General features: G+C 34.5%; 1 protein-coding gene across 2 annotated transcripts; it reads left to right on the forward strand.

Moving 5' to 3' along the window:
- Nucleotides 1-1,708: 1,708 nt before the first annotated feature.
- On the forward strand, nucleotides 1,709-25,106 carry LOC128556584 (uncharacterized). 2 transcript variants are annotated; one of them, XM_053542116.1, is made up of 5 exons: nucleotides 1,709-1,815; nucleotides 7,401-7,655; nucleotides 20,977-21,138; nucleotides 21,498-21,657; nucleotides 24,427-25,106. In XM_053542116.1, the coding sequence occupies exons 2-5, from the start codon at nucleotides 7,593-7,595 to the stop codon at nucleotides 24,543-24,545; spliced, it is 504 nt and encodes a 167-aa protein (XP_053398091.1). In that variant the 5' UTR covers nucleotides 1,709-1,815; nucleotides 7,401-7,592; the 3' UTR covers nucleotides 24,546-25,106. The 2 variants fall into 2 exon arrangements, with proteins under 2 accessions (XP_053398091.1, XP_053398096.1); XM_053542121.1 differs by lacking the exons at nucleotides 1,709-1,815; nucleotides 7,401-7,655 and adding an exon at nucleotides 10,430-10,587.
- Nucleotides 25,107-26,392: the final 1,286 nt, after the last annotated feature.

A 26,392-nucleotide genomic window follows, 5' to 3' on the forward strand; every position in this document is an offset into this window, starting at 1 on the left:
AAGGTTTATACAAAAATAGACAATAGATAAGTTACCACCACTTGAAAAATTAAAATTGAAAGTATGTGACCGTTTCTGAATAAAAAACTACTTTCAAACACTTATATTGTATATTCTTATAGTATCAGCGAGTTAATTTGTTTTCATTGTTTATGGTTTTAATATATCATAATTTCTAAATCAATATTATTGTTTGAATAGATACGTTACCAAGTAATGACCTTTGATTACAAATAGTAATTTGAAGACATATTAACACTTTTGTTCGGGCTAAATTTTGTCAGCATTATGTCATTAAATGTCGGTTGTATCATTGTATCTTATAGCTTTCATTTGTACATGTTAAAACAACAAAGACATCAATGATAAATCTGAAAACAAAACCTTAAACAGTATTTGGTATGCAGCGGAGAACTGAAAATATTTCTTTATAAATGTATACAGGTTCGTTGATTTAGCAATCTCTGAATGAAGAATAGGTGTGTAAATGTGAATTACAAGTTAAATAAGACACTTATGCTAATGTTTTAAAACAGTTGCTTTCAGTGTAATAATATATAGTTAACCTATCTATTCAAAATATAATAAGTAATTAGGATGTCTTGATTTCAACCTAAATATCTACTTTGTCTACAAAAGCTAAAAAGATCTAGCATTTCTTCACTGTCATTTTAACATTAAACCTCAAAATAATGTATTAAAAGTTATTTTGGCCAAAGGCCATTTTTGCGTTTTCCAACATTTTAATTTACATGTTTAGTTGAGAAGTGCGTTGTACTAATATTGCAGGACAGATCTCTTTGAACATATGTAACATATATGCTTAAACGTCGCATTAGTGGGAATCAACACAGTGTGCTACAAGTCTTAATAAGCATTGCCGCCATCTCGATACTGTTCTTTGTTTTTGTTTCTTTAGTACTATCATTGATCTTTTACCTTTGTTTATCATTAAGTTAATACGATATGAGTTCTAAAAGACGTTGTTTAATTCGGTCCATACAACTTCTGCTCTTTGCTAAATATGCTTCCTTATAATAAAATAGCATATGTTCTTTGTCTAATATGCTACTTTATAATTAAGTAGTCCATTAAACGAAGAACGGACAGTTTAATAGTCCTGAGGCAATGGAACTGTATAAGGGTACATTCCAATTTAAAGTTCTTACTGACATGGGGTTTAATGCTTGTCTGACGGTTGTGTGTGGTCAATAACCTTCAAACGAAATAGAAGAGATTCAGATTTTCCCCAAGTTATATAAGTATTATCAACACTCTTTAGACCATGCGGACCTCAAAAGGGCCGGTTGATTAGGATATGTAATATTTTACTTGAACATATTGATGCAATACACTTGATACTTATCCTGTCCTACCTTATCTTATAGAAAAAAAACTTTTCAGACTTATGTTACGGACTTGAAGTGCAATACCTATATCTCCTGGCACATAAGGTAATAAAAGATGCTTACTGCAAACCTCATACCAATGTCTTACTTTACGTTGTATTAAGTTTAAACAATAAACGTATGGCAATTTCTACATGTACCCAACTGTTTTGCCTTTTCTGCACACATTTCTGCTTATACAACACTTCATACGTTGAAACGTCGAAAGAAGGAAGAAGGAAAACTATTGTTTGAAAATAACAACAATGAATAAAACACTTAGAGTTAAGATTGAGAGCTTTTAGTATTATCCACGTACTTTTTTTCCTCATTCGACCGAGGAAAAAGGAGTACCTTCTTGTGTTGAAATTTATGTAAATCTCTGTAAACATTGTTTGGAAGAATAGAATACATTCAAGCAACACAGGTCTGTAATATTTTTTCCATTACAGCTTCTTTCTGTTGTGGGCGTATTTTGCAAATGCTTGGCTCTGAGGCTGTGTTTTTTGTGCTCTGTGCTTCGAAAAATCTTCTCTTACTTATAATCTTTTGTAAGTGTGTACTCGCTGAACTTTCAAAATTACATCTGACTTTAAAGTTTAGTTGTTACGTGTATGGTTTCAAGGAGGAAAATGCACTAGGAAGAGAGGATAATATCATTTATTTGCAATTTTCCTTGTTCATTGTATATCCATGTTGTCAAGGAACAGAACTCACGATATATTGGATATGTCTGAATTTCACCTTTCCATAAATGTGTAAATAATACTTGAGGTATAACCCTTTTGACCAATAGTTTACCTGTCTGTCATTACAATGTGTATGTAAAATATCTTTTAGTTTTCTTCAGTTAAACTTAAATATAAACAAAATAATATTTCTACTGTTTTCACTCTGTAGTCTTTCCTCCTACTTAAGTATAAATCTTGTTATATAATATACCAATTATCATTAATATCATTAAAAGAACTCATTCAGAACTCTACATGGAAACTGAGTTCGTGTAAATGTGTGTTCACACCACCTGAGCACATAAAAATGAATGCAATAATAAACAAGAGGGCCATGACGGCCCTATATCGCTCACCTGAGTTACGTTGATTGCTTAAACAAATTTCCTTGCTAAAGCTTCAAAAACAAAAATCTAGGTGAGTAGGTCATGGTACAGATTATTACAAAATTGTCATAAATCTGTTACAAAATTATACAGGTGGTTTAAAACCTCTTTCTTCTAGCCTCAGAAAAAAGAAAGTAGGCCAGTAGGTCAGGATGAAGGCTATTCAAGTTGAGAATTTAATACTGTAATATAAATTACACAGGTGATCAAAATTTCTATGCTGTATCTTAAAGAACAAGAAAGTTGGTCATGATAAAGACTATTCAAGATGGGTATTGAAATCTTTATCAATCAGTATACATTGGTCCAAATTTCTTTGCTGTGACTTGAAAAACAAGAAAGTAGGCAAATAGGTCACGATTAAGACTTTTCAAGATTAGTATTGAAATTTGTATCAAACATGATACAGGTGGTCCAAATCTAGTTGTTGTAACTTTAAAAACAAGATAGTAGATCAGCAGGTCAGGCTTAAGAATATCAAAGATGAGTATTGGAATCTGTATCAAAAGTTATAAACGCGGTCCAAATTCTATGCTGTACCTTTAGAAAGAAAAAATAGGTCAGCAGGTCATAATTATAATTATATTCGAGAAATTAATTAAAAACATATATCAAAATTATATTTGTGTTCCAAATTTCTACGCTGTAACTTCAAAACCAAAAAGTAGGTCTGTAGGTCACGATTAAGAATATTGAACTTTGTATCAGACATTAAACTTGTGGTCCAAGTTTCTTTGGCATAACTTGGAAAACAAATAAGTCTATGTAAAACAAGTTTTTCCTTTGATTAGTGTGATGACCTAGTTTATGATCTTACATAACTCAGTTTCAAACTTGGCCAAGGATTCATCAAGATAACCTTCTGACTAAGTTTCATGAGGATAGGGTCATAAATATTTACTATAGAGTGTTAACAAGCCTTTCCTTTGGTTTGAGCGGATGACCTAGTAATATATACTAAATATATAGTATATATACCTAGTACTAAAGTACTGGCAAGAGGCCTAGAGGGTGTGGTGAACAGATCAGTAAAACCAAGCCTGCAATATTTTCATTTGTATCGTGCTGAACGACCAATAGAGTGTCCACTTTCTCTATTATATAACAATTTCACTAGTAACCAGGTATACACATTGGTGTGCTGTTAACTAAAACACAAGTTCATTGTACTCGTGTTACAATCTGTTGCTCAAATGAGATATTGAAATCTAGTTATCAAAAAGTATCTGTCCGAAGTGTCTATTAAAGTTTTGCTTGATTTCATCATAATGTATTATTATTAAATTATGTAAATTTAAGACAGAAAGTGCTTATTGAAGATTATATTACATTTATATTGATTACATAACGAGAATACATATAACTTGGTAAAAATGTCCTTGACAACAACAGGTAAATTGATGAATTTTCTTAAAGACATATAGAGAAATTTATGTTCTCTAGAGAAATAAATTTATGTTATATTTAGTAGGCACGCAAGATCTATGATTTCGGCTTTTGTTATTTCAATCCAGTCCGTATAATATAACGTGCCTCGATTAATCAATTTCACGCACGAGCAATTCACGGGCGTGGTCATGTTGGTCATTTTATATTTTAAACCTGTTCATTCCTTCACAAACTATGGTTGTCACAGGAGTGACGAATTATACCCTCACAATATGGCCTTGTTACAGAACTAAGCCAATGTTAAAGCCCAATTTGCTTGACCTTTGACCTACTGACCTCAAAATCAATAGAGGTCATCTGCTAGTCTTGATCAACCTCCCGATTAAATTTCCTGATCCTAGTCCCAAACGTTCTGAAGTTATTGTCCGAAAACTATTTAAATGTTCCGGATCACTGTGACCTTGACCTATGACGTACTGACCTCAAAATCATAAGGGGTCATCTGCTGGTCATAACCAACCTCAATTTTCATGATCCTAAGCCAAAGCATTTTCAAGTTATCATCCGGAAACCGTTCAACTGTTCCGAGTCACTGTGACCTTGACCTTTGATCTACTGACCTCAAAGTAAAACTTGTCCTGTATTTCTTGACGTTACACCTGTGTACCAAAATTTATGATCCTAGGCCCAAGCGTTCTCAAGTTATCATCCAGAAACAATTTAACTGTTCCGAGTATCGTGACCTTGACCTTTAACCTACTGACCTCAAAGTAGAACTTGACCTGTATTTCATGATGTTACACCTGTGTACCAACATTTATGATCCTAGGCCCAAACGTTCTGAAGTTATCATCCGGAAACCATTTAAATGTTCCGAGTATCGTGACCTTGACCTTTAACCTACTGACCTCAAAGTAGAACTTGACCTGTATTTTATGATGTTACACCTGTGTACCAAAATTTATGATCCTAGGCCTAAACGTTCTCAAGTTATCATCCGGAAACCATTTAAATGTTCCGAGACACTGTGACCTTGACCTTTGACCTACAGACCTCCAAGTCTTACTTGACCTGCATTTCATGATGTTACATATGTGTACCAAAATTTATGATCATAGTCCAAAGCGTTCTCAAGTTATCATCCGGAAACCGTTTAACTGTTCAGGGTCACTTTGACCTTGACCTTTGACCTACTGACCCCAAATTCGAACTTGAACTGTATTTTCTGATGTTGCACCTGAGTACCAAAAATTATTATTTAAATCGGTCAAGCCTTTCATGAGTTATCATCCGGAAACCATGAAAACCAACGGACCGACAGACCGACCAACCGCCAAGCTCACTCCTATATACCCCCAAACTTCGTTTTGTGGGGGTATAATAACTAAGCAGGCAAGTCAACACAAGTGTACAATATGTTCATCAGATGTTTTAAAAGCTATCGTTTTTCAGTAATGTTGCCACATAGATGATGCTAGTAAAATGCAGATAAGTTTTTTAAATAAACTTTGTCTTTTTACTTTTTGCGTATTTCAAAACATTAAAGATGAATGCATAAATATAATTATTGTTCACTACAGCTCATGAATAATTCCAAATGCTAGTTCATGCGTTATTTATGTCGTAGAACCATTGGTTATTTATGATATGAAAAAACTGGGCTCTTCTCAAGGGAAACCCCCGTTTCTATTGAAAAGTAGAAACAGTCATCGTTCTTTGTTTATTACCATTTTGTTGAGACATTGTGTTATTGATATCGGCTGACGGTTTTGCATTTGTCATGTCCTAGATTTAACACGTAGCAAAATTCTAATAATTTAGGATGAAAACATACATTTTCACACTGCTTATACAGTCAAACCTGAACAGCTACCCTACGTGAATAAATGAAATGTCTTTGAACATTTGAGGACAGAAGGTCACAATGCGTGCATATTTTATAACAGCATTATCAACAACATTTTATTGGTTTTACTACTGACTTATTATACACTCTGTTACAAATGAAATGCAAAAATTAAAAATTGATTGAAAATTTAAGAGATTATATTCAATAATGAATGAACGAATCTTTCTATGGTTGTTGCTTATATCAGTTGAATACTTCGAAAGCGTCATTTATCATGCTGCCCATTATGGTCTTGATGCTGTCGTTGCTAATGATGATAATAAAAAGTATACTAGAACGGATTTAGTAGATTTATGTACAGAAAAGGACGATGTTGATGGTGAAGACGATTCTTATGATGATGTTGGAATGGAGATTTTGATGATGATCACAATGATTATCATTTTAAATACTAACGTTGTTACTTAAGAAATATATTATTGTTCTTATTTACTAATTGTTTTTCTTATCATTTTGACGGTATCCTCATGATGTGATGGTGATGACGACGATGAGCTATTAATCATACTTTTAAACACAAAAATAAAATATGTTGATGATGATGATGATGGTGGCGGCGGTGGTGGTTATGATGTGATGATTAGACTATGCATCTTACTGTAAACTGGGTGAAAATTACAGCAATACTTTGTTGACCTTCCGAAACGGGAAATGGTTTAAAAATTAATGCATTAACTATAAGATTGTGTCACTCTTTGTTCAGTGTACAGCAGTACAATCTTTTGTTATGTTTTATTCTTAAGCAGGTATTAAAAGAATTTTTTGAGCCATGGGTAAAGAAAAACACACATGTGGACAATAGAAATTTATGCTGGTATTGGGTAAAGTAGTTTGAAAATCTTATTTGGTAGCAATACCTGAACATAAGTAGTCAGGTAAAATCTAAATGTTATTAAACCGTTGTCTTTGGTCTCTATTGTTCTACCACCTTATTCGGTTGTGACCAAATTATTTATGTAAACGCTTGTTATTAAAAACTATTATGCGGTGGTTGTTGTAAAAGCGGAAGATAAAACTTAAATGTTATTGAAACGTTGTTTTTGGTCCATTTTAGTCATCCTGTTTTTTCTACCATATATGATACAGAATAAACATTGGTTTATGTCTGTGATATCTATGTTTACGCTTGTTATTAAACTGTTTTGCTGTGGCTTTGGTAAAATCGGATTTTCTACGGAGATGAAATTGATCGAACCGAATTGAACGGCATATGTCATACAAATTTTGCTTTCGTGCTTTCGAATTGCGACTCTGACTGTGTTTTCTGTGCTAGATGTTCCCTGTGCATGCATATATTACGTAAGAAAATAATTCCATTTTATACTGCCAATTGCTTATTCGCGCGAAAATTGCAGTAACATTGGTTATTGAGTATTGCATCAGTATGATATCTTACTGCCGTCATCTAGTTTATAATTTTGGTCCACAGTACCAAAACCTAGCGATGTGCGCTTTGTGACTGTATCGTAAGAACAAAAACAAATAACTGTATAGTATTTTTATTCTTTAGACATTTGATTTCACGATGTTAAACCCAATGAAATAAATAAAAAAACTGATATTTGATTTACTTTTATTTAGATGCTTGTGTTTGCAGCTTCTACATCCTCTAGTCATTGGCGTTGTGCTGTTGATATATGCTATTGTACCGGAGCCAAGGAAGAAGCACTGTCGATTCAAACAGTACACTAGGAATAGCAGGGTGGCATCAGAGCACTGTCGAATCAATCGGCGGATGGCATGAGATACATTGTCAAATAAAAATATACACTGGGAGTGGCAGGGTGACATGACCTCGGTAGAGTTGTTTCACCTAAGACTGGTGAAAACAAGCGGAATCTTTGCTAGTAGGGTAAGCAGAAAATATTACCTTCAAGTAAAACTATTGATCTATCCAATTATATTTAATTACACACTTGAATAATGTCTGGATTAAAAAGTACTTGTACGTGACTTATCAATACTACTGCCTGATCTATCACGGGTTATATCCAACAAATTTATTAGAAAAAAAGTAACTGTTGCATAGTGTTGGAAGCGTTTGCTTTTGGTTTAATAGGTAAAATCAAGATAAACAAGCAAATTCGATGAATTGGTATCCCCCGCCGAAAGGGTTTGTGGTGAGGAATGGCAAAAAACATATATCCTGCAAAAAGTTAAGGATGTTACTAAGAAGCTAATAATTTCATTAGTCAAAATCAATTAAACAGAAAACAAATGTTTAAAGTGTACATAATAAATGTATGATACGTTGATCCTACCTTAAGAAATTATTTTGAATGGAATATGCTTACTGTAATAAGCTTAGCTTTAAAAAATTAAATGGAGTTATTTGAAATGTGAGCTTGAAGTTTAACTGGAACGAAATATTGTCTTCCAGTGGTTTGGCACCAAGTGTTGCTGTTTAACATGTACATTTGAATTTAAAAGAACAAATGGCTTTAAGAGAACACAATCAAGTAATATATCTTGAACATGGCTGGGGGGCAAGGTGGGTGCGGTTACAACTTCACATGTTGAAGGGTTGAACATGTTTTAGAAAAGGAATGGAAATATATAGACGTATATATAATACATACATATATATATATATATATATATATATATACAGTAGAGAGAATTTATACGAACTAAATCACCACTGTACCAGACCAATTACGGCAAAGCGCCTAGCAGTACAAACGAACACGTACATGCCACAGCAAGTCCACTAAACCATAAGATTAGTTTCGATGCTGCTTTATATATGAGCCCGAATTGTACTACACATTCGTACTGGTTCAACATTTGCATATATATACTCAAATCTCTGTTTTCGTGTCTCACAAATCAGTAGTGACTCTTTAGTCTTTATAACTGATTGGGACCAGAGAAGCTATATTATCTCTCGCTGAAAGTTAACTGGATCTCGAGGATACATTGAATATATACATAGATAATTTGCATTAAGGGACATAATTGTATTCAGAACAGTTGACTTTCCCATACGTGAGATCCGCTAGGATACAAGTTCGCATTATAAATTAATATATATGTTCTTTTGTGTGTGTGTGTTTTTTTGTTGTTTTTTTTATTTATTTTTTTTTTGGGGACGGGTGGGGGGCGGGGTTGGGGAGTGGGTAAACGGGTGAGGAGACAAAACTTCACATGTTGATTATAAATATTAAATGAATATTAAAAATGAAAAAAATGGGGTGGGGGTGGTGCATGCTCGGTGGGGAGCATGACAGGGTGGAGGAGTGGAGGGGAGGGGTTGAAGGTGGAGGGGGAGTGACCAAGGCAAGGGTGTGATCAGATGTTGGTACATAACTTCACACGTTTATAATAGATGTTCACGGAAAAGAATGAAAGAAATTTAATGAAATTCTACCAAATGGTGAGTTTGTTATGTACAAATATGTGGTTTTTCTATACAATTATAGGACATTAACTCTGAAGTTACAAAAGAAATCCAAACGAAATTATGTGTGCACAACCACATTATGATGACCTAGAATCCGTTTAAGTTTCGTAGTTCTAAGTCAAATCTGTCAAAAGTTATGACGCAGATATTGCCATATTTATTGTACCCTATATAGTTAACACTAGAAATTTCTAAGGGCCATAACTCTAATGTTACTCGGGCAATCTCACTGAAACTTGACGGGCCGCATAACCTCATAGTGGTAAAGATGTATATGAAGTTTTATTTAAATATTCCCAACAACTTCCTACATATGGCTCGAAACGGACGGACGGAAAGACGGACGGGAAGACGGTCAACGCCAAAATTATATCCCTCCGACTTTCGTCGTGGGATGTTAATGGTAAAATACAGCTGAATACAGTTTATAATGTCATCTTTGAAAATAGATACGCCGGAAAAATCTGATATTATTAAAGAAATGAATGTTGACATGGGACTGTTAGGATATGATATTCAATGCACCATTTAATGGGCAAATAATATTTCATGAAATATTTGGTGGCCCTCAACACACTTTGTGCATTTTGGAATGGCATATTGTATACATAAATCATCAGTATACTCTAATCAATCAGAGCTAAAACAATCATCATTATGTTGAAAATTCGTGGAGCATTTTGGACTCGGATTTTCGGTAGCTGGATTTGCCTAGCACAATGCATTCTCCTTGCATTGTTTAGTGCATATGTGCTTAACAGCATCATAGCGATGTCTATTTAGTTCCGAGGCAGTTTGGCTGGAAATCTTTTCATGCTTCATTTCATGATACTTATACAATATACCATGATATTTCATAGATATTTTGTAATGATATTATAATAAGAAAAATACCTTATCCCATTCAATCAGCATTTGATATTTATTGTCAATAGACAGAAGCGACAGGCCACTCTTACTGATATATGGTTTAAATCTAGGTCACATCTCATTATGTTAAAGCAACATGCCTTTCAGAGTGGGGCGAGTCTGTCGCTTCTTATATTCATGTCCTACTGATAAAATAACATACTTTCTACTTTTCTACAATTTATTTTTTTGAAAATCGCACACAACAAATCATTTCACAAGGAAATATATAAGGAAGAAAAAGTTACATTGAATCAAGTTGCATTAATGTAATGTCGTGTACCAATATAAGGATAAAAAGTGTATTAAAGGAAACGCAATTGAAAAATGACCGTTTTTCCTTGATCCTTTACAATGATGTCCTATTTAATGGAATCTGCTTTGCAACATCAATCTACTTTACGTCTGGTTTGGAAAGACATCTTCTACACTTCTTCGTTATTGAAATAAATCAAAGAGGCAAGCAAAAATGGTAAGTTATGTTTACTTTACCTTTTACGTTAAGGACAAAAGCCTCAAACTGTCCATTATGTGAAAAAATGGACAAATCGAGGCGCAACGCGCTGGGATTATCCATTCTTTCACATAATGGATAGTTCGAGGCTTTTCTCTGACTTAAAATACGGTCCTCACGAATAGATTTTGAATGTCATGATATTATATAATGTCTCTAACATTGACCTCTTTCAGGCAAAGACAATTCAGTGATTTGCATCTCTGTGCTAAATAAAAATTCACAAAGTCAAATGGAGTTTAAATCAGATTGCATATAAATATTTATTGCAATTAAATTTTCTTTTAGCACATGATATTCAGTGCTGTTTCTTAGGAAACTTTCGAACATACCTCGTTTTTTTTCATATTTGTGAATGATTAGAAGTACCTTTACAAAAAGTAAAATCTAAATTGGCCTTACGATGTATGTATTAATAGTTGTTCATGCCTTTTTTTGTGCTGAGTTTTCAGTTTTATATTGATCAAGTAATTATTACGTTCTATCAATTTAATTGGAAGAAAATTACCCGTATCACATGAAATCTCTACTCGTTATGACTCATTTCTCTGGTAACACCGAAACGTGCAGAAAACTATATGGAACTTGACGGGTTTTTTGGGGTTTTTTTTTTCTTTCTTTTTGTTTTTGTTTTCTTTTTCCCTTTGTAGTAGAAAGGTGAAATTGCACATTTCTTGGAAGGACTGCAACAAATGTTAGTTATAGCACAAATTAAACCAAGTTTACACAAACACTGCATGAGAAAGGTAGGTCTGCAGCATTTGAAAAAGAAAGAAAAATTATGTTATTTAGCTCGACTATTCAAATAATAGGTGGACCTATTAGTCTTCAGTTTGTTTAATTCTGCCCATTGTTTTCTCGTTTAGGGCACAGACATTATTTTATCTGGGGACCATACGTCGCTTTCCATGACATTGCACTCTATGCATCATTGAAGGTTCCATGTGCACCGTAATATGAATACATCTGCGGATGTCTCTAAATTACATTCTGGTGCATACAATATGTGTAAATGTTTAGTTCTGCTAGAGGGTGTGGACGGTAGCTTGCACTTCCACTACCGTCCATGAACAAGCTCAATCAAACCCATCCTGCAACATTTTCGTTTATGTCGTGTTAGGCGACCTGTGGTTTTCCACGTTTTTTATTTCATCCATGTGTCGGCGTCCGCGTCGGCGTCTCGATTTGGTTAAGTTTTTGTACATAATCTGCTATCCCAGTAACCATTTGTGGAAATGGATTAAAACTTCACACTTATTCATTGTGATAAATTGACTTACTGCACAGGTTCCATAGCTCCATTTTGTATAATTTTTATTAAGGTCTTATATGTAAGCTGGTATTTCAGTACCTACTAATGGAAATGGATTGAAACGTCACACACTTGTCCATTGTGGTGATCTGATATATAGTCCTTATGTTCCGTAACTCTTCTTTGCATCTTTACAAAATTATGCCATTTTTTCGACTTAGCAGTTGTTAGTTAATTTTTTGTATGCAAGCTGACATGTCAGTACCCACTAATTGGAATAGATTGAATCTTGTACAGTTGTCCATTGTCATAAGCTAATATGCATTGTACATGTTCCATAACCATTTTGCAATTTTACAAATTTATGCCCCATTTTCGACTTTTAATTTCATTCAGTTGGCTTAATTATTAGTCGAGCGTTGTTGTCCTCCGACAGTTCTTGTTTTTACATTACATTGCCTATTTTTTATCTATTTTTGACTAAAAATGCCATACCAGGTGTATATCTGCGATACTTTTCTGTTGCGATTTAGGTGTACACAAAGTGGACATAACTACTTTGTAACGGTTGAAGATTTAAACTAAAGTTGTGTAATTACTTTTGGCACATTGTCTGATTTTCATTTGACTGATAATTTGTGGGTCGATTTGAGTTAAAGTCATACGTTCCTCTTCAGGTATTTTTTATTGCAGTTACAAGTTCTGTATAAAACGTTGCAGTTTATATTTCGAAACTTTCGAATTTCATAGGTTGATGTACTCACATCTCTCAACGTACAAGGTTGTTACTATACCAGTCCATTATTGACCTGTACCTGTCCATTCTTAAAGTATACATTATTTTAAGAATGGACAGTTCCAGGTTGATATGACTTATATTCACATAGTATTACATAACATAGATAAAAAAAAAACACGAATAGATAGTTTTTTACAAAAGTGATAAAAAATTACAATGATTTAATAATAATAAAAAAATATATATCAAATTTATATCAAGTTTAGTTCTGCTTCATAAATTATTCTCCGCTGATCTTTTTCCCAGGATAAACCATGAAAGTAGTACGAAGGGCACTTATTTCAAATGGGGTCCTCAGTTAAAAGTTAAGCACATTTGAACAATATCGGAGCAGAACTAAAATATGGAACACTTAAACTGCCTTGACATGATAATTATTAGTTCGTCATGTGCCTTTTCCTATATATTCGGTACAAATCATAATTTGTTATGTAGATAAAGAAATTTGTTGTGTAGATTTACTAGTTTGTACATAAATTAGTTTGTCCTGTGCATTCACTAATTTGTGCTGTCCAGTTAATAGTTCGTCATGTACCCGTGTGCCTTTTCCAATATGTTCGGTACAAATCATAATTTGCCATGTAGATAAAGCAGTTTGTTATTTTCATTTATAAGTTTGTCCGGTACATTTCTTAGTTTGTGTTGTGCATTTAGTAGTTTAATATGTACAATTAATAGTTCTTCATGTGCACTTTCCAACATATTCGGTACAAATTATAATTGTTTATCTAGATAGGAACAGTGTCTTATGTACATTTACTAGTTTGCCCTGTACATTTCTTAGTTTCATTTCGCAGTCTTTGCGTTCCATACCAGAACGTTTTGCGCAAGCCCTATGTCTGACATGATTGTGCTTATGACACTACTCCAGTTATTTGTTATGACGTCATAGTCATGGAGAAACAATTTTGTTACTCTATTGTCTTCCCTATCAATTAGGCGATACAAAGATAAAAGGTCAGGGCAAATTTCCAAGAAACACATAGTTCTTTTTAACTATGTGCGAATACAAAAAGCTTGGGACGGGGGTAGGGGACAAAAGCGTTGGGGTGTTGGAAAAAAGAAAAAAAAAACAAGGAAGAATATTTTACAGAAAAAACAACGTTCCTAAAGCGCAGTCTCCCTGCACAGTAAACAACAGCAGAGCAAACAGACACACACACACACGCACGCACGCACGCACGTACTCACACAGACACACACAAACACATGCAACACATGGAGTTACCGCCCAAGACACAAACACACACGCACGCACGCACAAACGCACACACACAAACACAGAATGGGTCTCCGTGCGAGTGGTAAATGTCGCTGACTTCGAATCACTTGCCTCTCACCGATGTGGGCTCGAGCCTTACTCGAGGCGTTGAATTTTTCATATTAGGAAGCCATCCAGCTGACTTACGAAAAGTTGGTTGTTTTTGCTCAGGTGCCGCTCGTGATAAAATAAAGCAAGGAACACCAGGAGTCTTATCTTATTTTTAAGGGCTGCAAGACAAAATTCCACTCCCTCCGTCCGTTTTTTGCTTTTGTAGGATATCGGAGAAAAGCACCACGGAGTCTTACACTTTATTAGTCATCGCACCATCAAGTAGGAAAGTGTAGCGACTAACTGCAGAGGGGTCTGCACTTTGCTTAAATATTTATGCATTGTAACCCCTTTTCACTAACTTGTTTTACACTTTATTTTCAGTTTACTCAGCATTATGTTAGATTTTCTAAATTGATAAGCCCCATCCCCATAGTATGCAGGGTGTGTTTTAGAAGTGTTTATTTAAAAGCTCAGATGTAGTAAAATTTAGTGAAAGCATTTCATAGTTTATGATATCGGTAACCTTGATGTAATAACTTTTGATAATTTTTCATTTAAATTCTCTAACTATGAGCAAAATCTTGCAAAGCGTATAAGTAGTGAAATATAGACACCGTATGATGTCGCTCGAGGGAAATTCCCATCAAGATGGGAGAAGGTAACAATTTCAAACAATTGAAATCATCTCTTTTGTCATATATTTTTGTTTCTAGTCTAAGAGCACATCCTTGTACTCCGATAAATTATCGAAGTGCATTGTTTTGAACATATTTACTCTCTGAAATGGCTTTACGGTCCGTGTTGAAGCACTGTGTCCTAGTAAGACATGTAAAAATTTTCAAAAGCTTTAAACCCACAGTTCTTAAGATACATACCTTGGTAATGATATAGATATAAATCTTTATTAAAGTTCCCTAAGACTTTAAATGATACGTAAAAAGCAGATGAAACAGCTGTCCAATTAAAGCTATGCATAATACCATGGTTTGAAATACAGTGCTGTTTTTAATGTACATGAACTCATACAGCCAGAGCCAGAAAGGGATGTAGCCTACTTAACACAATAGGTTCAATAAAACTTCCTCCTTTATTAAGCAAAACTTTGACAAATATTAGTGAAAAACTACAAAAAAAATAATGGATTTGACGAAAAATTATCATATTTTGTGTTCATAACACACGGTATAAACATTATCAGCCTTTAAATATTGTCCAATTATATAAAAATGCTTATTATTAGCACTGCTAAGTCCGAAAATAATCAAATGGATAGTTTTCTTTTTCTAAAGGAAGGAATATTTCGGCATACGAGGAAATATTAATGAAATATCAATTGACAAAATAATAGGTCTACTTTTAGGCATATGAATTGATAGTGGGCTAGTAAAGTAATTTTTAACATCTATTGCAATAGAAATAGTTCTATCATAAGGCAAATTTACTTAAGGTATTGGACCTGTAATAGAGTACCTCTTTTTTGAAGAGTATTCAATTCCTACTATAAACCTACTTTGACTGCAATTTTCAGGGGTGCGTAGGTTCAAGCCCCACTGGGACCAAAATTTTTTTCTCCATATTTTCCTTTTTTTCTAGTAAATTTTTGCTTCTTTCGAGACATATTATGGATGTATTGTACAAAAGTGGAAAATTTTCATTTTAAAAAGTGATTTCTTGATGTTCAAAGTGAATTTACCTCTGAATCAGGAGGGGTAAGTTAGACATCTTTAAAAATACTGAGTTACATGCGGTAAAAGTTCTCTATTTTGCCTTCATTCTTTATATTACATATTGTGGAAGAAATGCAGGTAGGTTTTACTTCGGCCCCGAGGTTATTTTTAAATGAAGTGAGCAAAATTCAAAACAGACCCACAGGATTCGACCTTATTTTTTCAATGTTGGAGTTAGAATTCTGTCTCATTAAATATGTTTACTTGCGGCACCCTAGAGAAAAATGATATTTACAGTTTTATTTTGTGTTTTATAATTGTTTAACAATAGTTTGATGTTTCTTTTATCAAATTTAATGCTGTAATGATTTCACTGCAAACGTTTTAGACAGTGGCCGTCACATTGAATTTTGTCTCTATTTGAGCTTGAGGAAATACCATAAATTATACAAAATTTACAAAAAACGGCACGGTAAAAGTTGTTTAAAATTTGCAACACAGTGCGAAACATGGTCAACTTTAAGAATATACCAAGCAAATGCCATTTTTTAAACATTACTATTAGGGGTCCAATACCTTAAGACTGTTTGATAAGAAGTAATTACCTTTCTATAATGATAAATATACTATTTACATACAATCATTTCGAAACAATTAATTCGCTGTAATTTTATTGACCTCTCCGACAAAATTCAAACGCGAAACAACTGTATCTGTACTGAAACAGCATACATGCGGTTTTAGTTGTATCCCCCGTACATGTATTTTTATTTCAGCTGCGAACATAGGCATAACACTTCTGAACAATCTTATCTTATCGAAAGAGATAAATGGCAAAATTTTAGCATCCGTGCATTGTTTCATTACGAGCGGGCTTTTGGGTAGAGCCACCGACCTTCCGTAAGCCAGCTGGATGGCTTCCTCAGATGAAGAAATTTTAAAGCCTCGAGTAGGACTCAAACCCGCATCAATGAGGGGCAAGTGATTTGAATTCAGCGACCATAACCATTTTGCCTCAGCTGTAAGAAAATGAATAATGTTAACTGTATTTTCCAATTTTAGCTCAAATAAGTTGACCTGCCTGTCGTTTCCCTTTTCATGACTTGAGGGATTTGCAAAAAAAGTCTTAAAAGGAAGTAGAAGAACTTTGTAGTATGTTAAGATACTTTCATCGCTATAGCTCCACTTAAGTTGATAGGAACATCCTTAGAATATGCATTACATATCCTGATATTGATAATTCCTACCACGTTTATTAAAACTCTGATCAAACTGTTGTCTTGAAACTTCTTTTTGATGATATTATTATGTTCATGATCACAATGAATTGCATTCAGTAAGAATAATGGCCACACTTCAACAATTAACGTTCAAATCAACGTTTCTTTTAGTTCTGATCTCAACTATATTTGGATTTGTATGCTTTGTGTAAATCAACTTTTGAAACAAAAAGCAGCATTTATGGGAATATAAGAATAAGTAAAAGTTTTATCTGGAAATATTAATGCTTTGTCGCAGTAATCAGGACAAGGTTTACAAGTGTTTTACTAGTGGTATTTGTATATCTTAAGTACATGTATATCAATGTTATTATTTATTATGAGCTTCCTGACTGGAAAGTTTCAAATTGAGGATTTTTTATTAGAAAATTTTAATAGAAAAACAAGTAAATTCCATGAATTGGTATCCCACACCGAATGGATTTGTGTTGAGGAATAGCAAAAAATGTATCCAGCTGTTACTTAAAGGCAAATAATTTCAATACAGTTGAAATTAAAAGTTACTGTACATAAATCCTTAAGAAAACAAGTAAGAAATCTTGAACGTGTGTGGTGGCGGGGGTGGGGGTTTAAAACTTAACTTGTTGATAAATATGCATTGAAGGTTTTATAAAAATAAAAATAAAAACTTTTTTTTTTTTTGGTAGGGGGAGGGTGTGGGGCAGGCGGCGGTTACCGGATGAAGGTTTAAAACGTCATATATTGATAATAAATATTGATGGGAAATAAAAAAAGAATGAAAAAAAATGTTGGTGGGTGATGTGGTTGTGCATGATCGGGGTGGTGGGAATACAACTTTGCATGTTGATAAATATTCATGAAAGGTTTTTAATTTAAAAAAATGGTGGGTGGGTGGAGAAGGGAGGGGGTGTGACAAGGAAGGTTTGGGTAACCGGGTGTGGGTACTTAACTTGACATGTTGATAATAAATGTTCATGGAAAAAAAGAAAGAAGTTTAATGAAATTCTACCAATTGCTTAGTTTGTTATGTACAAATATGGGGATTTTTAAACAACTAAAGGGCAGTAACTCTAAAACTACTTGAGAGATCCTGACGATATTTTGTATCATTCACCACATTATGGTGAGCTAAATTCAATATAAGTTTCATGGTTCTAGATAAAATATGTCACAAGTAATGAAGCAGACCCTATATAATTAACACTAGAAACTAGTAAGGGTCGTAACTCTTGTGTTACTTAGGCAATCTGAATGAAATTTGATGAGCCGCATTCCCAATAGTAGTATACATCTGTATGAAGTTTTTTTTTTAATATTCAAACCACTTCAAAGAAGGTTCCGGACTGACGGGCGCTTAAGCGGACGGACAGAAGATGGTAGGGGATAAAAAAATTGTTTAGGATTTCAAAATGTTTTGAACGATTGATATTTTTATTAATCTTTACACAAAATATTATCACTATTTTCTGATTTTTCTAAATTGACAACGTGTTTGAGGTTTAGCCACTTCATTACAATATGTATTTTATGTTAAGGAGAGTGTATTTTATTTAACGATACCATGTGTATTCGTATGCACCGAGTCATTTAAATAAAATAAGTCAAATGTGATCATTTAACTGCCCTAACGAGAATCGTACTTCCCGAACGGTAATAAAATAACTATTTTTAATTATAACAACATTCCCGTTTGTGGATGTGCGTGAAATTAGCCAGAGCAGCCAGAGTAGCCAGAGTTCAGCCAGAGTTCCGTCAGAGTTTAGCCAGAGTAGCCAGAGAAGTCATAACTCTGGTTACTCTGGCTAGCCAGAGTAGCCAGAATTCAGCCAGAGAAGTCATAACTCTGTTTACTATGGCTGGCCAGAGTAGCCAGAATTCAGCCAGAGTAGCCAGAGTTCAGCAAGAAAACAAGAGTTTCTATGATGTTAAACAGTACTGGTTACTCTGGTCAGCCATAGTATCCAGACAGCCCGAGTCACTTGGATTTTATTTGCTCTGGTTAGTCTGGCTGGCCAGAGTAGCCAGAGTTTCTAGGATTTTAAGAGTAGCCAGAGTAACCTGGTTCACAAAATATTTTCTGTCTTAGCTGAGTTTGATTATGAAACTTAATATGTAATTTCTATCTAAATAGCATGTTTAAACTGAATTTTAAGGTAATTACTATTTTCAAGTGGCTATTTAGAGTAGCCAGAGTAGCCAGAACTCTGGTTACTCTGGAGTAGCCAGAGTATCCAGAACTCTTGTTACTCAGGCTGGCCAGAGTAGCCAGAGTTCAGCCAGAGTAGCCAGAGTTCAGACATAATAGCAAGAGTTTCTAGGATTTTAACATGTTCTGACTACTCTGGTCAGCCAGAGTATCCGGAGTAGCCCAGGTCACCAGGTTTTAATTTGCTCTGGTTACTTTGACTGGCCCAGAGTAGCCAGAGTATCTAGGATTTTAACATGTTTTTACTATTATGGTCAGCCAGAGTAGCCAGAGTAACCAGGTCCCATGTTCACAAAAGTTTTTCAGTCTTAGCTGAAATCTATGAAATCTAATAATTGAGCCGTGCCATGAGAAAACAAACATAGTGGCTTTGCGACCAGCATGGATCCAGACCAGTCAGGATCCATGCATTTTGCTTTCAAAGCGTATTGGACTTGGAGAAACTGTTAGCGAACAGCACGGATCCTGACCAGCCTGCGCGGAATCCAGATTTGTTGAGCGCCCATTTGACATAAAATATACGTTCAAGGGCGCTTAACAATTAAACATGTGACATATAGCAGATATGTAGGAAAATCACAAAAACATGGCATATGCAATATTAAAACTGAAACTGAAACTGAATGATTTTATTAATGGTTATTTGTACAACATTATTCGGGATGCATGCATTCTTCTATGTTCTAGTGTCTGCCATTTAAGAATCAAGCATTGATGTTACGCTGCTTTGATATGAGTAGCCAGAACATGTTAAAATCCTAATAAAGTCTTGTTACTCTGGCTGAACTCTGCCTACTATGGCCAGCCAGAGTAACCAGAGTTCTGGCTATTATGGCTATTATAAATAGCCAATTGAAAATAGTTATTATATATAACTTGAAATTCAGTTTTAAACGTGCTATTTAGAAAGAAATAACATATTAAGTTTCAAGATCGAATTCAGCTAAGACTGAAAATGTTTTGCGAACACGGGACCTGGTTACTCTGGCTACTCTGGCTGACCAGAGTAGCCAGAACATGTTAAAACCCTAGAACTTCTGGCTACTCTGGCAAGCCAGAGTAACCAGAGCTACTTTAATTAACCACTTCAAAATAGTTATTAACTTGAAATTCAGTTTTAAATATGCTATTTACATAGAAATGACATATTAAGTTTCATTATCAAACTCAGGTAAGACTGAAAATATTTTGCGAACACGGGACCTGGTTACTCTGGCTACTCTGTCTACTCTGGCTGACCAGAGTAGCCTGAACATGTTAAAATCCTAGAAACTCTGGCTACTCTGGCTGAACTCTGGCTACTCTGTTAGAAACATCCAGAGTAACCAGAGCAAATGATATCCTGGTGACTCGGGCTACTGTGGCTACTTTGGCTGACCAGAGTAGCCAGAACATGTTAAAAATCTAGACACTCTGCCTACTCTGGTTGAATTCTGGTTACTCTGGCTGGAGGTTGATTTCTGGCTACTCTGGCCAGCCAGAGTAACCAGAGTTCTGTATACTGGATGAACTCTGGCTATTCTTGCTGAACTCTGGCTACTCTGGCTGAACTCTGGCTACTCTGGCTGAATTCTGGCTACTCTGGCAAGCCAGAGTGACCAGAGTTATGACTTTGTTTGGCTGAACTCTGGCTACTCTGGCTGAACTCTGGCTAAACTCTGGCTGAACTCTGGCTAAACTCTGGCTACTCTGGCTGCTCTGGCTAATTTCACGCACATCATTTGTGGGGTAAGCTTAAAATTGTCTTCCCGAACGAGAAATCGTCCTTAATTATATATGAGAGGTTGAACGGAATTCTGGTTCATTGTCGTATACAGACTGGTCAAAATGTGCTCAATACAAAATGCTGTCTCATTTTCTATTTCAGGACGTCAGATGTTTGCTAATTTTTGTTCTAGTTGTTAACTTTTGCCAAGTGGATGGCTGTGAAAGACGCAGATACTATTATTGTGGTCAGAATTCTAGATGTCGTTTCAATAAACGGTCTATAGACAACCAACAAAGGAAACAAAATGTGAATGGTGACGGGGTAAAACTTTTATATATAAGCTGTTCAACTTAATAAATATTATTTTACGGATTGCAGTATTCAATACGTATGAGGTATCTTTGGCAGCTGACTTTGAATCATTGGCCGCTCAGTGTTGTGATTCGAAAATATATTTACGACTGCTTGGAAAATGTAAACATGTGCACCAGAGTCGTTATTCGGTAGTCGATGATCAGAAGTCGCTGATTGTTTGTCTTTTAAATAGTTATTTATATTAGGTACTTCTATCCATTAATATTTTATCAAAGAACAATACAAATTACATTTAATCATGAGCTTAATTGGAACCATATACATTTCCGTTTTTGCTGATACGAGATGTATATTCTGTATTTTAGAACAGAACTTACAGTATCACAATTCGAGAATGTGATCCGTGTAACTTCAATACATACGATGGTGACCGGGACGGAAAAATCACCATGGAAGAACTTCAGGCTATACTCTGTATCAAAAGAGAGACCAGTGCTCTTTTTGCAGACATAGATGTAATTCCAGGTTTGAAAGTTCATTATATTTTGTGCATCAGCGGTTCTGACGAGAACAATACTACTGAGTTATTCTTATGTGTTGTATTTATTTCATTTTGTTTTCATTAATGTTTTTTCAGCTCTATAGGCGAAGGAATGCTATTTTTGCTTAAATGGTTAATATTCGAACATATTAGCATATAGTGTCTGAAAAAAAAGATACATGCAGAACAGCAGAGTTAAATGACTTCAGTCATTCGAATAATGATGGCGCATGATCTTTTCTAATAATAAAATGTTATTTTCTAAAATTACGTAAGAAAAACACTATGTGTTAATAATGACTTCAGATGAACAGACTTTTCAATTATCCATTTTATTGTTGTGTTGCATTACACATTTCATTTATATTAGAATTATTTCACTGCATTCTACCATATGACTATCAATCACATATTTTCACTGGTTATAGACGAAATGTTGAAAAATATGAGGCATATCTTACGTTTGTTGTTGACGGCTGGGCTTGTTATTTTAATATTATAATTTCTCACCGACGACGAATGGTAATATATCTGTCAAATGTTTTTTCTAGAAGTTAGAGGCATCTTTTGGAAAAGGGTGACATGACTTAACATTTACTCTTATATAACTAAAGTTTGTATATGCACTTAATTAAATACTTACGACAAGGCCGTGACAATTTTTTATGATATTCAGCGCGATATAAGTAAGACAGATCGTACATTTTTGCCAGTAATTCAAACAATTCAATACTCTTAAAATATGTCTAATGGTTGATGGAAATAAAGGTACTACGAATTTGCCAATTGTAACATTATCCATATTGGTACTAGTCATTTCCTTTGGCTCAATGTTAAATACAATAACTGGGTAATTGCTTATTTATCATTCTAAATTGGGATCGATAATGCACCGTAGCCTAAATGCATTTAAGGTATTAGACTCATAATAGAGTACCTCCATGAAGAGTATTAAATTCCTACCATAAACCTATTTTGACTGAAATTTCAATGGGGCGTAGGTTCAACCCCACTGAGACCAAATTGTTGTCCTTATTTTCCCTTTTCTCTGGTAAGTTTTTACTTGTTTCAAGACTTATTATTGATTTATCGTACAAAAGTGGATATTTTCATTTGATAAGCGATTCCTTGCTGTTCAATGTAAATTTACCGCTGCGTTCAATAAACGCTTGATGCCCCCGGTGGCATCCTTGTCGATACAAAGCAACCTAAGTCCAAAATGAGGTCAAGGTCAAGGTCAAACTGAGGTCAGGTGATGTTTGAAGATGAGGAATGGTCACAGGTTACATCTGCATTAGTATCAAGTCATTCTAGTAAGGGGTACTGATGCTAGAGGAAACGGTCCCATTTAGTTAACCAAGAGATGGCCCATACAAAGCAACCTAAGTCCAAAACGAGGTCATGGTCAAGGTCAAACTGAGGTCAGGTGATGTTTGAAGATGAGGAATGGTCACAGGTTACATCTGCATTAGTATCAAGTCATTCTAGTAAGGGTCCCATTTGGTTAACCTCGTACGGACGGACGAACGGATGGACGAACGGATGGACGAACGGAAGGACGGACAAGACAATCACTATATGCCTCCCGTATCAGTAGATGACGGGGGCATAAAAAGAAGGGGGTAGACTTTAGAAATACTGAGTTACATGCGGTAAAATGTTTCTACTTTGCCTGTATCCTTTAAGTTGCATATATTACAAAATGTGGAAGAAATGTAGGTAGGTTTTACTTCTGCCCAAAGGCTATTTAAGAATAAAGTTAGCAAGATTTAAAACAGTCTTTTAGGACTCTGTCTTAATTTTTCAATGTTGGAGTTAAAATTCAGTCTCATTGAATCCGTTTACTTGAGGCATGCTAGAAAAAAATGATATTGACAGTTTTATTTTGTGTTTTATTATTGTTTACCAATAGTTTTGAACAGTGGCCATCACGTCGAAATTATATACAATAAATTATACAAAATTTATAATAAACGGCATGGTAAAAGTTGTTTAAAATTTGCAACTCAGTGCGAAACGCGGTCAACATTAAAAATATACCAAGCAAATGCAAACATTATTATCAGAGGTCCAATACTTTATTAAGTATAGTAGTAAATATACTCCGTGTGACCAAGATTTAAAGACATATGATAACACGTATATCACAAATTTGTCACAGATAGGTGACAGTCGGTGTGTTTATTGAGAAGCGCATTAGTGAATAATTGTATGCACATAAATTTTCGTGATACCATTTGATAATATATAAAGAGATATAGGGGTTACTTCAGATTCGATGCGAACATAAGTTTATGTTTTGTAAAAACATTTGTAGTTATATAAGCGCTTCGATCATACGTTATTTGGTAAGAAAAGATACATGTCAGTATTCAGAAATATGAATAAATGTACAGTGCAACCTCTCCAGAGCGGCTCTCTCTGTAGCAAAAACCTCTCCACAACAGCATCATAAAAAATTTCCGTAGCTGAAATGTACTATTAATTTAACCTTTATAATCTCAACAGAAGTCATATCTGCATCTCCCAAAGGGTGTTGCTCTACAATGGTTGCACTGTACAAAAGTATACAAAAACGTAACAAAGTAGGACTAAACAACGGTAAATCTAGACATAGTAATTTACCTGACATACCCTATGTATTGGTTTATTCAATTTATATACAGTATACGTTATAAATATGTTATTGATCTCACTTACTGTTAATTAACGTGAACTTTTTACCTTATCATTTATTTACTTTATTCTTTCAGAAGATGGAGTAATAAACACCAACGAATTTTTTTCAATGGTACCTCTGGTTGTACCTGAGTGTTCAGTTGTGACAAGGAATAACGCCTCATGTACATTTCCGGAGAAGGATGACATATAGCGGCCTTTTTTCCTTAAGGCTATTTGGTTTTTAGCGCTTTATTATTATTATTTTTTTTTTTTGAAATAGTGAAAATTCAATTTAAATATTTAAAATGTGTAGTACTATTACCGTATTCGTCTGCCAATCATTCCAACGAGAAAATTCAAGTATATGCACGAATCGTTGTTGCTAGTGACCATTCAATCCGAACAACAGGTCTGTGACTATTGTGCTTTTGTGACAGGATGGACGTACCTAGGACACTAACTACTAGAACAACTTAACACCCATTACAATATTTACAAGTTTATTTACAGAAAATGATTATTTACAATGAATGAAGGAAAGAAGAAAAAAAACTTATTATAAGAAAAGAACGAACAGAAAAAAAATAATCTGAGCTCAGTATCTATTCTTATCAGATGTAAAGTCCTAAAACTACAGTTAATAGGGAATTATCTGAAGTCAGAATATGGTTTTTAAATAAGAAAACGGATGTTTTCATATATGCTTTTTTCTGTGACGTCATGTATGTATTTCATCTTCGCTTGTCATAAAAAGGAAAAATATATCTACAAAGGTGTTTGTTTCTATTTTCCTGCGAGACATTCTCACACAGTACGTTCTTATTTGTTTTCCATCAACAAGGTACATGATGAGCCATGTCTGCATGACTCACGTTCATAGATGTGCCATGCCTGCATGACTCACTTTCAGATGAGCCATGAATGACTCACTTTCAGAGTTGATCCATCCATGGATGGCTCACCTCAGTTCATCGTAATTTAACTGAGTCATCTACGGATGACACTTCAAGATCCAACGATATGTAGCTGAGCCATCCACGGATGACTCACTTCCGAGGTTGACATTCACAGAAAACTCAATCTACGCAACAAAAAGAAATATCTTTAAAAATGATGGTCGGCGAATTGTAATAAGGAAAGAAGTTTATGAATTTTTCATCTAACATTCATCTTTCATCTAATATTTTTCAAATTGCAAAACTAAACACCGCACTTTAACAATTTAAATGGTTCTCTTTTAATTTTTCGCAAAGGTTTCGTAGGGTTGCAATTTTGTTTCGTTTATCCTTAGACGAATAATTACAGCAGTAGTTTGATGAAGATTCGTGAAGCGGTTCATGAGAAGAGGTCATTAAACGTGTTTATATTTTTAGCTAAATTGGTCCCTATCCCCATTTGTAACAAAATAGCAGGAGACCTTACGATATTGTTACACATCGAGTTTGATAAAAATCCATTACATTTTAGTGGTTAATGCGAAGAAAGGCATATCTACTTTTAGCTATAGTGGTCCCTAATAGGGCCCAAGTTCCTATATAAATAAATTTGGAAGAGGACCTTATAATGATGCTCCAGACCAAGTATGACAAAGATCCACCAACCTGTTCATGAGACGCTGTATAAAGGCATTTCTAGTTTTAGCTCTAGCAGCCCCTAAAAGGGGTCAAATGTCTCAGCTGAACAAAGTTGGCTGCGGGCCTAATAAAGATGCTACAAATCAAGTTTGATTAGAATACATGAGAAAAAATCAATTAAAGGATTTTTTTATTTATTATTTTTATTTATTTCTAAAATAGGCCAACTGATCCCGCTTTAACAAATGCATATTCGCTATTCATGAATCTTTGGACAATGACGTCACACCTATAAAAAAAAGTGAAGGTCAAGCAAAACATACAATTGTAATTATTTCAATATTTCTGTTTCATAAGCAAAGTTTGATCGTAGTCATATCACATAGATAAACTGTATGCAGCGTACCTTCATTTCAGTGTAATGAGATTCAGTCATTATATAGCATACACATAACAGATTTCAACTGAGTTCAATATTTGCATA

The sequence above is a fragment of the Mercenaria mercenaria genome, chromosome 1, assembly GCF_021730395.1.
Source record: "Mercenaria mercenaria strain notata chromosome 1, MADL_Memer_1, whole genome shotgun sequence".
In the NCBI taxonomy this organism is placed as follows: domain Eukaryota; kingdom Metazoa; phylum Mollusca; class Bivalvia; order Venerida; family Veneridae; genus Mercenaria; species Mercenaria mercenaria.

Excerpts from the sequence above, each read along its gene's own strand:
- LOC128556584 (XM_053542116.1), top strand. The coding sequence starts at position 7,593 with ATGACCTCGGTAGAGTTGTTTCACCTAAGACTGGTGAAAACAAGCGGA. Across the intron at positions 7,656-20,976 it reads GCGGAATCTTTGCTAGTAGG|GACGTCAGATGTTTGCTAAT; the intron begins GTAAGCAGAAAA and ends TTTCTATTTCAG. Across the intron at positions 21,139-21,497 it reads AAAATGTGAATGGTGACGGG|AACAGAACTTACAGTATCAC; the intron begins GTAAAACTTTTA and ends TCTGTATTTTAG.